This window comes from Semicossyphus pulcher, unplaced genomic scaffold (assembly GCF_022749685.1).
Source record: "Semicossyphus pulcher isolate SPU_LCO1_2020_fin unplaced genomic scaffold, fSemPul1.0.p SCAF_10, whole genome shotgun sequence".
NCBI lineage: Eukaryota > Metazoa > Chordata > Actinopteri > Labriformes > Labridae > Semicossyphus > Semicossyphus pulcher.
The window spans coordinates 11,227,530-11,243,515 of NW_027211604.1; the positions used below are offsets into that span (position 1 = coordinate 11,227,530).

The following is a 15,986-nucleotide window of genomic DNA, read 5'->3' on the forward strand; positions in this document are numbered from 1 at the left end:
ATGGCGTAGAACCTTATTTATACAGTTTAGGCGTAGGACATAAACGCTTAAATACTTTTGTTAATCCTTGGAAATTCTAAATAGCCTATATGACAACCCATCCACACAAAAATGTTTTTTGCTCATTCTTACTTAAGTCGGAGGTTTGGCCTTTAGATAGAGAAATGTTTATTTTTGTTTACTTCATAGTAAAGAGAGGGAAAGAAAGTTCTTTTATCAAGGAGACTAAGGCCCGAGCCCTGTGTGAAACTTATGTCAATGGTGACTTTTTATTTCAGGCCAAACCAAAATCTTTAGCAGTTTGGTTAGTTAGGTTAAGAAGCAACACTATTTGTTTAGGTTTATTTTTATTTTGCTAAATTTATTTGGGTTTGGCTAAAAAAATAAAAGTGAAATATGCATGTGCAAGGGTTACCATCTTGACTGCACCACCTTACACCAGTTTGATGTGAAAACTCAAAAACTCCAGTAACTAAACTAAATTGTCTATTTATTGGTCATCTTCTGACCAAGTAGTTCAAGTTTTAAATTTGGATATAATTTCATATTCATACGTGAGTTATCACAAAGCAGAGAATTTTATATTAATTAAAACCTGTGTGGGGTGATCTTTAATTTTTCCGTTTGGTTATTTACAATATAAGTTGCCCACTTTCCCAGAGACTTTGGAGTTGATCTCTGAAAGTTTGACTAAAATTGTGGTTCATATTTTTTTTAAATGCTTCAATTCTAAAATCATCTTGGTGTTACAGTTCCAATCCCCTACTGTTGCTGTCAGTGAAGAAGCTCCGTGTTATTTCCCAACTTCTCTCCGACTTGTCTGCATCAGAATATAAAAATTATGGTCATTATTGTTCTCATTGTTGATAGTGTTTGGACTCACCCCTACCTGTGATTATTGGCAATCACTCAATCACTTGTTTCAAGTCCATGTAATAATGACTTGCAAAGTCACTTAAAAATTGGCACATTTGCCGTCTTCACACCTCTTTCAACACAAAAAGCTTGCTGAATAAAACAGCTGTTGGTTGTTATATACTTTAAAAATAATGCCCAAGACCATACAATAGGTGTACCACTTTGACACGTGGTGATAAATTGTGACATTCAACAGCAAGTGGGTTCCTATTCAACACAGCAAATATGACAAAATCGTGAAAGGTTTAATTTTGATTTTGATGCTTTCCATTACACCCTTTACCACTCTTTTTAAACTAATATCAAAACACAGAAGGATAACAGGACTACCAATTGCTGACTTTATTTTAATCAGTCAGATAAAACAATTAGCCTACACATTTTTTAAATGCATATATATATATATACTGTTTTATATTTTGTGTTTATTAGTTGACACCATTTAAATTCTTAACTTACAGAAATAGTGCATAGAGAAATTAAAAAACAGTATACTAATAGTAATGTGCAATAACCTGGACTCTATTCTTTATGCATAAGTCATTGAAACCTTTAGACGCCATCTTTGATTACCATTTATGTTGCTTTACAAATATGGGTTAAAGTGCTGATATTCTACTACTTCTACTACTTTTAGTATCCAATGAGCTTTTCAGAGCTGTCCTCTGTCCTGCAGCAGGTGCTGTGTGCGAGATGTGAGAGGAGGTCATGCCTTTGGTCAAGAGGAACATTGAGCCTCGCCACCTGTGCCACGCTGCAGTGCCTGATGGGATTGGCAGCGAGCTGGAATGTGTGACCAACAACACACTGTCCGCCATCATTCGCCAGCTCAGTAGTCTGAGTAAGATCACAGTTTGATTTCCTTTAGTTATACTTTTATTTAGACGGGTAATCTCATTTCCTCAACACATTTAGCCATGTGTGTGAACTGTCACAGATCATCTTTTTAGTGTAGCCACAACCATTGTGGTATGATTTTAAAGCATATTTTGAGCAAAATAAGCCCAACATGGTATAAAATTCAATCAAAGTAATAGAAAGATGGATGGCGACAGTTTAGGCATCTGGGAACAATGCAGTTAATAGCTGTTCCATGTGTATTTGGTCATCAAAAGTTGTGACATAAAAACAGCAGATCAGCACTTCCTTGTGAGCTCTCACACGATCTGACCATGACATGCTGACTTACATCTACTATTTGTTTGAGTGCTTAAAGTCGTAATCCCTGAATCCCCGATTATCAGAAAACAATGACCATATAGTGTCACTTAAGTGTTTGGCTTATAACAAGACGGAAAACACATGCATTTTACGTTCAGCAAAGTAACTCGAATCACCTTACTCTGAGTTAATGTATCTTATTATCTTATTCTGTATTAAGTACAAGCATTTATGCCATCTACTTGGTAACCAGACATATTGTACAGAAACAAACTGGTTTAAATAGTTGATGATTTTTGGCAATGTGAATAAAAACCTAGGTAAACCTTTGTGTTTATTCCATGTAGGTATTACAATTTGTGCACTGAAATATGTGAGACAGCGAGAGAAACTATAGATTGACAGACTATTTTGGGAAGCAAATTTACTGCAGGACATTTGCCGCATGTGTGCTCTGATTAGTGTGAGTTTGTGTGTGTTCATGTGTATGTGAGTGTGTGTGTGTGGATTTAGTGAAGATACAGGAGCTTAGAGCTTACCGTGAAGCTTTGTTTCACAGGCAGATAAGACGCAGAGTCAGTGGGCGGAGTCACAAACAGAGGCAGCCTAATGATAGCTCCCACATTAAGTGGATCTGAGCTCTTTGACATGGGCCTTTCATGCTGTTATGTGCAGAGACCAAACGCTTAATGTTGGTTTATAATCCAGAGAAATATGATGGATTCAGAGACATACAGACAGTAGATTTCGAATATAAAATACCTTTTTTATAAGAGTTTTAAACAGAACCTGCTGTATCTTATTAAGTTTATAAAGATAAATACACATGGATTTCTTAATTGGTATTTAGAAAACATTAGTTAGGATGTAGTTTATAATAAAACACCAGATAGTGGTAGTAAATGGATTTTAAAAGTGGTTTGTTTCTGAGTGTTTTATTGTATTCTTTGTCCATTTCTTTTAATATTTTCCTGTGTTGTGCACTTTATTTTAGAGGGTTTGCACACTTTGTGATAATAAATAGCTCATATTTCTCCTTCCTTTCCTTCTGGTTCTTTGCTCTGGTTGCAGGTACACATGCAGAAAATGTTTTTGGGGAGCTTTTTAATGAGGCAAACACCTTTTATGGCCGTGCCAACTCTCTCCAGGACCGTATCGACCGCCTGGCCGTCAAGGTCACCCAGCTGGACTCCAGCGTGGAGGAGGGTGAGTCCTCTGGTTACCATCTGTCTGTTGATTAAATATCTTATTTTCTACCCTGTCATTCATTCTTACATGCTTTTTATTAAACCTCACAACCTCTGTCTTACTGTTTTGTAGTCTCGCTTCAGGACATAAACATGAGGAAGGCATTCAAAAGCTCCACTGTTCAGGACCAGCAGGTTTTGTCAAAGGGCAGCACGCCCAGCTCGGTGGCTGAGATGCACAACCGCAGCGACAGGCCTCCTCCCCTCGATGCCCTCACTGCCTACAGGTACTGCATGAGTTAAAAAACTACAACATCTGAAAAGGTCACATTTTTCAGCAAGAGTCTCTTTTCATGTGGAAATTTGTTCTCAACATACAGGGAGGATTCTACAAATGCAATGAAATTTTACTCCGATCCGTCCTACTTTTTTGACCTGTGGAAGGAGAAGATGCTGCAGGACACTGAGGAAAAGCGGAAAGAGAGGCGGAGGCAAAGGGTGAGAGAGAGCAGACTCTACCCACTGCTTCTTTAAGAATTTTAGTCGGTTCTATCAATTTCTTTTCCTGTCCCTCCAGGAACAGAAGAGATGTGTGGAGAGCAGTACCCTTCAGCGCGAGGTGAAGAAGGTGAGGAAGGCTCGAAACCGCAGGCAAGAGTGGAACATGATGGCATTCGATAAAGAGCTTCGCCCAGATCACCGCCATCCGCAGACTCTCCGCCGAGGGGCATCATCTGAGGGCTCGCTCTCGCCTGACGGCAGGTTTGTGCAGCTTTCCTGAAAGAAAATAGATGCAACGAGGGTTGAATTCATGTGTTTACATGGAGTTTGAGCGTTTATAATATCACAGCTTTAAAGAAATGTTAGGATTATTCTGGGAAAAATGCAAAAATAAGAGGCTCTTTATTGTTGAATATCTAAGAAAGGCCCCATGCCACTTGAAAACACACCTTTAAGACTGTATGGAAAAATGTGAATTAAGACAAAATGCAGATTTCTGGAAATCATAGTAAATATTAAAGACAAAGATGAGAAGGAAATAAGGAATTTTAACTGGACTTTAGTCAGGGGGGTGGATCCTATTTATTTGAATAGGATCTTGAGTTAAAAAAACAATATCTCTGTTTTGATTTTGAAACAAACAAACCTACCATCTGGATATCATCTGAATGCAAAACTCTCTGTCTTTCATTGTTAATCTAGGCCTGACCTCCCAGACTACCCCGTCCCTCCTGTGCCTGCCCACGCTGCTTGTAATTATGCCAAGTCACATGATAATGCCCCGTCCTCACCACCTGTGGAGCATGAATACCACAGCATTGATGTCAACTACAAGAGGGTAACCTACGACACAGCAGAGGCCCACGCTGCCGACCGAATGAACGGCTCAACACGTCCACCTGTAGATTACAAGTATGTTTGTTGTTTGTATCATGAGAGAAAGATTTAATTATAAAATATATTTCCACTACACATAATAATTTGTCTCTCCTTCACTGTCAAACAGCTCTCCTCCCCCACCTCCTGCCCAAGGCCCACCTATCCCCTCAGCACAGACAGCCTTTGGTTTCCCACCAGGTGCACTACCACCAACACCACATAATGGAGTTGCACACATAGGCCCAGGCTACCCGCTCCCACCTGTACCTCCTCCAGGACTACACATGATCCCCCCTCCTCCGGGTCCTCCTCCTCCTCTCCCTCCCCAAGCTGCACCCTCACACCTCACAGGGCGCGGTGAAGGCGGTAGAGCTGAGATGAAACCTGTGAGAGATGCGAGAAGTGACCTGCTGTCTGCCATCCGAATAGGTGAGTAAGGGTTAAAGCAGTTTTACCTGTATTACCCAAAATATTACCTGCTTTATGTTAGTCAGGTGTACAATATGTGACTGTGTGTGTGTGTGTGTCGTTATCAGGCATCCAGCTGAAGAAAGTCCAAGAGCAGCAGGAGCAGCAGAACAAGCGGGAGCCGGTGGGGAATGACGTGGCCACCATCCTGTCCAGACGCATTGCAGTGGAGTACACTGACTCTGAAGACGACTCTGAGCTGGATGAAAACGAGTGGTCAGACTGACCAAACACAAAGTGAAGCACCTGGCTGCAGTTTGGCTCCTTTGGACCTTCAGTGTAAAAAATTACTTTCTTTGGCTCCACCTAGTGGACTCTACATACCAATCTTATGCTGGCAGAATACCTTTACCTCATCTTATGTATACTTAATTTGTGCTGCGACATTATTATTTCATGAGGAAATTGCACGAGTGAGCAGTTTCTTCTGAATCAGGTGAATTTTTCAATCTAGTGGGCACATTTCAAAGAGTGATCGATTGTTTGATAAATGCATTTTTAGGTTTTCTGCTACTAAATAATGTAAGCCATTTGTTTTCTATCAACCTGAACTATGTGTTCCTATTAAATATCTTCTCCTTACAACCAACATCTTGAACACAGCACACCTGCAAACGTCACAGTAGTCCCGGTAGCAAAGCACAAGCATGAATAATAAGGCAACTGGCCAAATTCCATGTAACTGCTTCAGTTTCAGGCTCCTGGTATTGTAAATGCTGACTCACTAACACACTGCCACAGCTTACTTGAAGACATTATTTTGACAAGTCAAAAAAAAGGCCTATTTTTGCAGCATTATAAAGTTTTAAGATATTTATTTTACGGATATTTAATATCATTTTAGGGAAATACACATTCCTGATAATATTTTGGTCTAAATGTTGTCCTTCCTGCATTATGTGTGTGTTGATGAATAATTCCATTTGACATTCAATTGTAATTGTAATTGCTACCTCAAATTGTGACCATTTCACGATCCCAGGGTTTGTGTCATAGGGTATTGTAAACAGAATGAAACTGTTTTGTTCTGCCATAAAATTTGTATTTGTTGTGATGTCTTGAAACAAGAAGTGAAGAAACTCCCTCACACTGTCTCGCTTGTTGCTAATAATATTTATTTAATATCATCGACGTTTCGGTCAATGAAACAAGCGAGACAGTGTGCGGGAGTTTCTTCACCTATTGTTTCAAGACTGCACCTCCCTCCGATGCACCTGTCACAATTCAGGTGTGCACAGGTCTTCTTAAGTGTATTTGTTGTGTTGTGACTTTAAAAAAAGTGGACCTGTCATTAAATTTTTACAGGATCAACAAGACAATCATGTTGTGATTTTCTCCTCATGACAATTTTTTTACATTTCTTATAAACATATTGTTTATTATTATTATTGTTGTTGTTGTTTAACTAAGTAGCCATATTTTCTATATAAGTAAAATTGTAAAACAAATCATAATGTTGTGAATGTAATTTAGTTCATATGCAGTTGTGCAGAAGCTTTCCATTGTGTGTGTGTGTGTGTGCGTGTGTGTGTGTGTGTGTGTGTGTGTGTGTGTGCGTGCGTGCGTGCACTTGGAGGTATTCCTTGAGACATGTCAATGAGGTTCTGAAAGCTGTATTTTTAAAATTACATAGTAGAAGCCCGATGGAATTATTTATAAAACACTTAAAGTTATTGTCACTACATTAGACATATATTATTAATATTTATAATGTAGCTATTAGAAGATTACATCGCTCTCAAATCCAAAAAGGTCCATAAAATAAATAGTAACGATGCGGTTGGGTCTTAAATTATTATTATTATTATTATTATTATTATTATTATTATTATTATATAAACAGTCTGAAACAAACCCAGTTGCTGCATTGAGGTGAACGTTTCATTTGTATCCAGCAGAGGTCATCGATGCACCTGGTGGACGCGTGTAAACTGGCGGAAGTTCTCAGCGATTAGGAAACTGTTCAGCTTCGGACGCCATCTTGGCTCTGCAGTGGCTACAACATTAGAACAGGGGAAATCGACTGATCCACAATGGAGATGTTTTCTTCCCGTGACAGTCCGGTGCTTGGCAGGTGATTAGCACAGTGACGCTCCTCCTCAGTCTGCTACGTAAGAGACAAACCTGGGGAACTGCATATCAAGATAAGGTAATATTTATGGACGGTTTATGATTTTAAACCGTTTGAAATATTCTTGCTGTCTTTTGCCGAATAATGCGTGACTATGCGTTAGCTTAGCTTTACCTGTATGTGATGATGAAGGTAGCTAGTGTTTGCTAGCTAGTACCTTGACTTATACGCGCACACGCACAAATCAGCTTTGCTCTAAACGATACGTGTGTGTGTGGTGACAAACATTGTGCTAACATATGTCTAGGAAACATATCCTCACGGCAGGGGTCACTTACTTTGCCTTATCTTTAACACAAGGTTAAAGTCAAATCCTAGCTTGTGACCTGACACTGCAACTCATTTCACACAGAGTACCGTGCTGACTCTTTAATATGTTGTGTTGTGCTGTGTTGTACTCATAAAATATGACGTATAAAGCCACAGACTGTTCAAACGTGGAATAACATTTGCTCTGTAAGTGTAGCGTGGTTTCCCATTAGCTTATACAAAGTAGTGCATGATGTGTTGAGCCATGTTATTGGTTTGTTTGCTAAATGTTTTAATCATAAAGAACTGACAGCATCTGTGGCTCATATTTATTTCTTTAGGGATTTTTTGCAGGACACAGACTTCCAAGATGGATACATCAAAACTTCCTAAGATCCAGGATGAGGAGCGAGAAAGCCAGTTTGGATATGTACATGGGGTTTCTGGGCCAGGTCTGTTTCATATCACTTCTTTTTTTAATTGCTTGATTCCATTGGTAAGCGTCTGATGGGTAAAAGCCACTTGCTGTAAGTCATTTGTTTCAGCTACTATAGGGCAGGCAAGGATATTACACTATTGGGGCTTTCAACAGGAGTTGGTAAATATATCATATTGATAACCTTGTTTGGTAAAGTTTCCAGAAAACCAGCTGAGAACTAAATATTGATAAAACAACCTTTTTTTTCCTCAGAATACGAATCAAGAAACTTAATTAGCCTGATTCAGAAATCATATGCAGTTCTTGCTCATTGATTTGCAACATTGCCCACTATCGCCCGACAAACCTATATATATTTAAGGGCAATGCTACAATAATACAAACTTTAAAAAAACATCTCTGATAGTTCACACATTTATATCAGCCCATGTTTATCAACATATTGCCCAACCCTAAGTGATTAGGCACCTCAACCAAAAAGCCTAATTTATGTTGGTTTAAATCTCTTTTGCTTTTGGTGAAGGTCATACTTGAAACAAAAACCATTGAGGAAATGTATAATTGACCAAGGCTGTGTTCGAATAGTGCTTTTTGGTTAGGAAGGTTCCTAACAGAGTGAAACGGCGAGCTGTTTGAATTCTGTAAATAATAAGGAGAGGAGCTTCATTGCTTCCTTTTATTATTTCCTTTAGCATAGGAAACACCTTTACGAAATGAGAGAAGAAAATAATGACCCACAATTCCTTGTGGCCGCAACATTTAAATTGATGCACCTCTCGGCGCGGCGCGTCAACATGACAGAAGATAGTTAGTAGTAGATTTAAATGCCAACTTGAGTGGATTATTTTCAAACAATCAAACTTATGATTCATGTGGATAAATACAAGACGCTGATAAAAATAGGCCAATAAATATGACATTTCAATTCACCTTTAAGTAACTTTTTAAATGTATTTATTTAATTCCAAAATCCAATTAATCAATGAATCAGTAAATTGTACTGAAATTTAAACCGTGAACTGTATTTGTATCTCTACTTGAAGTTAATATAGATTCATGCTTTTTTAAGCTCAAAACCCACGTGCCTCTATGAGGTGTTATTTCTTCAGTTTAATGATGTTGATGAAGCTTATATCCAAAATGCAATCGTTATTTTGCTCGTCAGGAAAAATAAATAATCATCTGTGACGGTAGAGTGTGTTAGTTTACAGTTTTGTGTGTTTCACACAGTACGAGCTCATAGTAAGATAGAACAAGTGTAGACTACAGTAATAATTATACCAATAAGATATACAGTATATAGGCTAAATATAACAGCCTATAAGATCGTATTACAAATAGAAGAAATACAACAAAACAGAATATGATTCTGCAACATAAATACAGTAAAATAAGAGATTTAAAAAAACATTCATAAAATAATTTATTTAATAATTCTTAATCTTAAACAGGCTGCAGAAGTTTGAAGTGCACGTTTAGAGAAAGAGACTTCAGGTGTTATCAGGTCCTCAGACTGATGCTGCTAAAAGCTGCCTCGTCCTGACGGTCGAACTGCTTCACACACTGTAAACATCTTAATGAGGTCTGATTTTTCACCGGGTTGTAGAAGTTTTTATGATTACACGAAAAAACACGGTAAGAAAGCACCGGGCAATAGATGCGCTCTTTGTAGTCCATCCTTGGTAGATTGTAGTTTTTACTCGGCAGAACCACGAGACATCAGTCACATCCACCCAGTGCAAGTGCAGTCGGATTCTCTGAGCACTCATCTTTTCCACACTCTTTTCCTTAACCTCATGACGTTTTCCATCTAGGTCAAGGAAAAGTAATTAGGAAAGGATAAATTACATTTGCTCCATCTTTTCTCATCATTGTAAAAAAATATAAACAAGGGATAAAAACGTGTAAAATATGCAAATGCTTAATGATTTTCAGTACATCCCTTGTCAAACACATTTCTTTAATTTTGTTTCTTTTTTCAAACCCATTTAATCAACAGTGGTGACGGCGACTGCGATGGCGGGAGCGGCCATGTACGAGCTGGTTCGTGTCGGTCACAGTGAGCTGGTGGGAGAAATCATCCGTTTAGAGGGAGACATGGCAACTATCCAGGTCTACGAGGAGACGTGTATCCTTTCAGATGCTAGATCTTCACTGAACCTACATAATAAACATAACAAAAGATGCATTTTGACTGAGCCTAAGACTGAATGTGATGTGATGATGTGCTTGTAGTCTGTTTTCTTTAACTTGATTTTTACAGCCGGTGTGTCCGTCGGTGACCCTGTCCTTCGGACAGGAAAACCCCTCTCTGTAGAGCTGGGACCAGGAATCATGGGCTCTATCTTTGACGGTATCCAGCGTCCACTGAAAGACATCAATGACCTCACTCAAAGTATTTACATCCCCAGAGGAGTAAACATTGGCGCTCTTAACAGAGACAACAAGTGGGACTTTACCCCGTGCCAGAGTCTTCGGGTAAGAAAACTATAATTTCATTGCGGTGTGGACTTTGATGCCTCTCCGGTTCTACTGTCTGGATTAATGTCATGTTATCTCCTCAGGTTGGCAGCCATGTGACAGGTGGCGATATCTATGGTATGGTGTTTGAAAACTCCTTAATTAAACACAAGCTGATGCTTCCACCTCGCAACAGAGGCACAGTCACGTACGTCGCCCCACCGGGAAACTACGACATCTCTGTGAGTGTTGTTCCTGAAACTAAAAGCTCCACTATTGGATCAAAGTTTCTGTGAAAGTGATTTTCTCATCTTGTGACCTCCAGGATGTGGTTCTGGAGCTGGAGTTTGAAGGTGTGAAGGAGAAGTTCACCATGGTGCAGGTGTGGCCAGTACGACAAATCCGCCCTGTCACAGAGAAGCTACCTGCTAATCACCCGCTGCTGACCGGGCAGAGAGTTCTGGACGCACTTTTCCCGTGAGTCTCAGGAGAACATTACACACTCAGTTGGTTGATAGTTATGGAGGCAGGAACTTTCTGTACCTATAATAATTAAGATGTACTTCTTTTATGCTGTGTGATTATAATCCATAAACTGCTCAATCTTTTGTGCTGTACAGTTGCGTGCAGGGCGGCACCACTGCTATACCAGGCGCGTTCGGATGTGGAAAGACCGTGATCTCGCAGTCGTTGTCCAAGTACTCCAACAGTGACGTCATTATTTACGTTGGCTGTGGAGAGCGTGGAAATGAAATGTCTGAGGTGCTGAGGGATTTCCCCGAGGTGAGTGGAAGAATGAAAGGTTTTCCATTTGTCATCTCCTCGGTTTTTTTTTGCCCAGTATTTACTTCACTGGGCCACTTTCAGCTCCTTTGTAGCTCCATAAACGAGTAAACAGATTAAGGATGATTTTATGAAATAGAAGAATTGTGTAATGCTAACACTGTCTTTGCCCAACAGCTTACTATGGAGGTGGATGGTAAGGTGGAGAGCATCATGAAGAGAACAGCACTGGTTGCTAATACATCAAACATGCCTGTGGCTGCCAGAGAGGCCTCAATTTATACAGGTACCAGTACATTCACATTATAGTCAATGGTCTACTACTTTTTTAATCATTTTTTGCCTTTTATTCTATAGTGAGGACAGTGGATAGTGGCAGAAATGGGGGAAGAGAGAGTGGGGATGACACGCTGCAAAGGGTCAAGGGTGGGAGTTGAACCTGGGTCCGCCGCATCAAGGACTATAGCCTCTGTACATGGTCGCCGATTTAACCTCTGAGCCAAGCCGGCACTCCACAGTCTACTACTTTTAATTAAAACTTATGTTTCTCTATACGCAATGGGAAAACTTATAATGTCCTGAAATCTCATTCCAAAAGATATTTTGTTTACAGAGTCTATTAAAATCACTTAATGCATAAGTAAATTGAATAAAATCATGTCTGCAGGGATCACACTGTCCGAGTACTTCAGAGATATGGGCTATAATGTGAGCATGATGGCCGACTCAACGTCTCGATGGGCCGAGGCTCTGAGAGAAATCTCTGGAAGATTAGCTGAGATGCCTGCTGGTAAGTTCAGAGTAGATGTGATTCATTTATATGTGTTTGTAAAGACAATGCGACCGTGTGTTATGGGACAGTTACAGCTGTGTATGTCTTTGTCTGCAGACAGTGGGTATCCTGCTTACCTCGGTGCCAGGCTTGCCTCTTTTTACGAGCGAGCCGGACGTGTGAAGTGCCTGGGAAATCCAGAGAGGGAGGGCAGCGTCAGCATCGTAGGAGCGTGAGTTGAATTTCATATAAGCAGTTTTATGTCAGACAACTATGGTACACTTCAAGTCAGCCACACACATGTTGAAAGTGACTTATAGTCGGTGCATTAAATTACATACCGGTTTTGCTTTAATATAATTTCCCTGTACTAACTACTACACTGCAACTACTCCCAACTGCTTGCACTGCTTACCTACGTGTTTCTAAGGCAGACAAAGGATTAAAAACACTTTTGTTTGAAATTAGATTGATTATTTTCTTAAGTTATAAAAGTAGAAAGGTACATAATCAATAATCAGGCTGACATTTCCCTAAATACTGTGATATATTCTTAGTGTGTCGCCCCCTGGTGGAGATTTCTCAGACCCAGTCACCTCCGCCACATTGGGAATTGTTCAGGTAAGTTTTGGGCAGTGGCTCTTTGTGAGTTTGATCCTATCATATGACATAATTTCACCTTGCAGTCAATATTTCTCTTTATCACCATCCTGTGTGTGGTAACCTTTTTAAGGTGTTCTGGGGATTGGACAAGAAGCTGGCTCAGAGGAAGCACTTCCCTTCTGTAAACTGGCTGATCAGCTACAGCAAGTACACACGAGCTCTGGATGAATATTATGACAAACATTTCCCTGAGTTTGTTCCTCTTCGTACAAAAGCCAAGGAGATTCTACAGGAGGAGGAGGACCTGGCTGAAATTGTGCAGCTTGTAGGCAAGGTGAGGCCTGATACGAGTAGAAGACATGATGTGTAACAAAACTATTGCCTTAAAGATGCTAAAGAGTTTGGTGTATCACAGTAAAGGAAGTCTCAATGAGAGGTGTGTTTGATCATAAACTCCTGACTGTGATAAAACTGATGATCCTCCTCCTGATGTTGGTGACGGACATCTCTGAAAAACAAAGCGGACCAATCCTCTTGTTGTTTGTTTACAGGCTTCTCTTGCTGAAAGCGATAAGATCACTCTAGAAGTTGCAAAGCTCATTAAGGATGACTTCCTGCAGCAGAACGGTTACACACCCTACGACAGGTAACAACAATAGCTCACCAAACATAAAACACGTTAATCCACTCAGAAGCCTCTTCCACCTTCTACAAACAAATGTTTTCTGTGTTACCTTGAATACTTTGAGCTGCACACATTCCTCCTCTGTCTCTGCACACAGGTTCTGCCCTTTCTACAAAACCGTGGGCATCCTCTCCAACATGATCGCTTTTTACGACATGGCCCGACACGCCGTGGAGTCCACGGCACAGAGCGACAACAAAATCACCTGGGCCATGATCAAGGAGCACATGGGGGAGACCCTTTACAAAATCAGCTCCATGAAGTTTAAGGTACACGATTGTTCCTCATTTTATTAAGGGCAATGTTTTATAATTGATTTGGTCATCAGCGAAAGTAGGTAACTCTCTGTTGATGTAACGCCTGTTTGTGTCCAATGGATTCTTCAGGACCCCGTTAAGGAGGGCGAAGCTAAGATCAAAGCTGACTTCGCCCAGCTGCTGGAGGACATGCAGAACTCCTTCCGGACCCTGGAGGAATGAGTTTGTCACCTCTCACTCCTTCTCCCAGATATCCAAACCCCAGTGCAGTGCAACATAGTGCAGATTAAATGGCCTGTGTTCTGAATGTCTGCCTCGGTCATGTGAACTCATTTTATTCCACTGTGTTTACGTCCCCTTAAACATTCCACGCCCCCGAGCCAATTCTCATTTCATCAGTTGATTTGTTTTAATCAGACAACAGTGTCGGACTCACCTTAGACACATGACGGTACGTTTTTCCTCTGCAGATGTAGCAACACCTCCACTCAGCCCTTTGCAAAGCACTTATAGATCACTGCGTCATCATGTTGTGGTTAAACTCAGTGGGCCCCGGTCCTGTGTTGTACTTGCACTAAACTAAAAGCTGCGACAAAGAGTGGAAAGTGACATTTCTTTGCCCCCAAAGTGACAGTGATCGTTACAGATAATCAAATGGGAACATGCGCCTGTGTAAAGGGACAGATTCACTGTTGCTGTATATCAGGGGGTTGAAGGCATTCTTCCACCTCTTACCTCTTCCGTGTGATAGTGATGTTGTGAACTATAAACTTGATGTTATGTGTAAAAAGATGTGGATGAATGAGTCTGTTGGTGTCGTGTTGTAACAGATGTCTCAATATAATATTCATGTATGTTATTGTCTCCTGAAATAAATGTGAAGACATGAAGAAAGCTCATCGTGTGGATGTCTTAATGCCCTCTCAGATGACACACAGTATGATTTTATTACTAGTAATATTAATCCTGGAATGACTTCCTTTCCACAGCTTGTGGAAAAAAAGGATATATAGTCCTTTTTATATTATTACTGGTCTCTTTTACCCTTTAAAACAGCTGAAATGAGTCTATGAACTCTTGACCGCTTCTTATGCACACAGATATTCAGTGACAGTCTTTCGCCTCTAGGTGGCGCACACACCTTTCTTGTTTGCTGCAGGTTCACTATAAGGCCTCTTGTTTACTGACTAACCTTCTGAAACTATTATTTTATTGTATATTTAGTAGCTTTAAAGAAGCAAGAAATCATTTTACACACCACACCAAACACTCTATGACACCATTGTACGTATATTGTGTGTCTGTGTACCCACTTACAACACCTGATGAAAGTACAGTACAGTATATGATGCTCAGCTTAGTTAAATATTTTAACCCTCACACCCAACTTTTCCCCTGCCAGCTCTGTTACATCAATGCAGATATTTTGAACATTATTAATAACATACTGTCCTGCACATAAGACAATGGGCCTCATTTACGAACTGTGCGTACGCACGTTTGACGCACAAATCTGGGATTCATCAATTTGTTCTTACCTAAATTTCTTCGTACTCTGCGAACAAATTTAGAACTCCCTCAGACCATGCGTACGCACAAATGTTGAAAGAAATGTCCTAGGAAATGTTAACACACACCCTTTTAACTAAATGCATACTATATTAAAACTTCATTTATTGAAAAAAAAAAAAAAAGGCTTTAATAGACAACAATAATTGAATTTACTAATGTATGGACCAAACGTAAATGCTGCGTCATCCTCATAATTTATTGTCATATAATTAAAATCTTCAATTATAGCAGTTGAGTTAGTTTATTAAGTTTACAATAGAGTAGACCATATGAAAATGTTCATACTGAAATGTGACACTTTTGGCCTTTATTAAATTGTTTATTGGCCTTGCTGGAAGATATTGCTGCCCGTGCACGCTCCGGAACAGTGTGCCTTTTCTGGCCCCCACCTCTGCCACAATAGTTTCAATTTCTGCTGATGTGAAATTTTTCTCTTTACCTTTTGAGGCCATCTTTCACGTTCTTTCAGCTTCTCCGTAACACCGCTCTCTTCATGTGGCACCAAACGGATGTCCTTATATAGGGAAACAGAGGCGTGGCAGTATGCTGAACGCAGATCGCGGACACGCACCTGTCAATTTAGTATGGTTCTGATTTACTAACATACGCACGGTGGTGAGAACAAAATTGGCCGGTACGCACGTGTCATGAATCTGACGGTGATTTTGCGCAAGTACTTTTGCGGAGAGTAAGAACATTTCTGCGCATATATTAGTGAATGAGGCCCAATGTCATAATGCCCCCTGGATCATTAGTATCTAGTGGTAAATCACTTCCAAAAAATGTAAGTTGTCATCATAAGGTATAATTAAATTTCATGATAAGTTATCATTTAAAGCTTTTAATGTGATTTAAACTATTTTAAATCTGAGCATGAGAAACAGGAATTTTCATATTCAACGAGCTGTGCCAAACTTTGAA

The 15,986-nt window shown here is 39.9% G+C and overlaps 2 protein-coding genes across 4 annotated transcripts; both read left to right on the plus strand.

Moving 5' to 3' along the window:
* Nucleotides 1-1,626: 1,626 nt before the first annotated feature.
* Nucleotides 1,627-5,340, plus strand: wasf3a (WASP family member 3a). Its single transcript, XM_069675384.1, has 8 exons — nt 1,627-1,759; nt 3,151-3,285; nt 3,400-3,553; nt 3,647-3,764; nt 3,844-4,028; nt 4,470-4,679; nt 4,774-5,075; nt 5,183-5,340. The coding sequence occupies exons 1-8, from the start codon at nt 1,627-1,629 to the stop codon at nt 5,338-5,340; spliced, it is 1,395 nt and encodes a 464-aa protein (XP_069531485.1).
* Nucleotides 5,341-7,171: 1,831 nt separating this feature from the next.
* LOC138595698 (V-type proton ATPase catalytic subunit A) lies at nt 7,172-14,376 on the plus strand. 3 transcript variants are annotated; one of them, XM_069667084.1, is made up of 15 exons: nt 7,172-7,263; nt 7,836-7,946; nt 9,933-10,061; nt 10,197-10,411; nt 10,498-10,635; nt 10,719-10,870; nt 11,014-11,176; nt 11,354-11,462; nt 11,844-11,966; nt 12,066-12,180; nt 12,506-12,569; nt 12,682-12,885; nt 13,103-13,197; nt 13,334-13,505; nt 13,623-14,376. In XM_069667084.1, exons 2-15 carry the CDS (start codon nt 7,865-7,867, stop codon nt 13,713-13,715), a joined length of 1,854 nt encoding a protein of 617 aa, XP_069523185.1. In that variant the 5' UTR covers nt 7,172-7,263; nt 7,836-7,864; the 3' UTR covers nt 13,716-14,376. The 3 variants fall into 3 exon arrangements, with proteins under 3 accessions (XP_069523185.1, XP_069523170.1, XP_069523177.1); XM_069667069.1 differs by having other exon boundaries at nt 11,844-12,180; XM_069667076.1 differs by having other exon boundaries at nt 7,849-7,946; nt 11,844-12,180.
* The last annotated feature ends 1,610 nt before the right edge of the window (nt 14,377-15,986 follow it).

Excerpts from the sequence above, each read along its gene's own strand:
- wasf3a (XM_069675384.1), top strand. The coding sequence starts at position 1,627 with ATGCCTTTGGTCAAGAGGAACATTGAGCCTCGCCACCTGTGCCACGCT. Across the intron at positions 3,286-3,399 it reads GGACTCCAGCGTGGAGGAGG|TCTCGCTTCAGGACATAAAC; the intron begins GTGAGTCCTCTG and ends ACTGTTTTGTAG. Across the intron at positions 3,554-3,646 it reads GATGCCCTCACTGCCTACAG|GGAGGATTCTACAAATGCAA; the intron begins GTACTGCATGAG and ends CTCAACATACAG.
- LOC138595698 (XM_069667069.1), top strand. The coding sequence starts at position 7,865 with ATGGATACATCAAAACTTCCTAAGATCCAGGATGAGGAGCGAGAAAGC. Across the intron at positions 12,181-12,505 it reads AGCGTCAGCATCGTAGGAGC|TGTGTCGCCCCCTGGTGGAG; the intron begins GTGAGTTGAATT and ends ATATATTCTTAG. Across the intron at positions 13,506-13,622 it reads TCAGCTCCATGAAGTTTAAG|GACCCCGTTAAGGAGGGCGA; the intron begins GTACACGATTGT and ends TGGATTCTTCAG.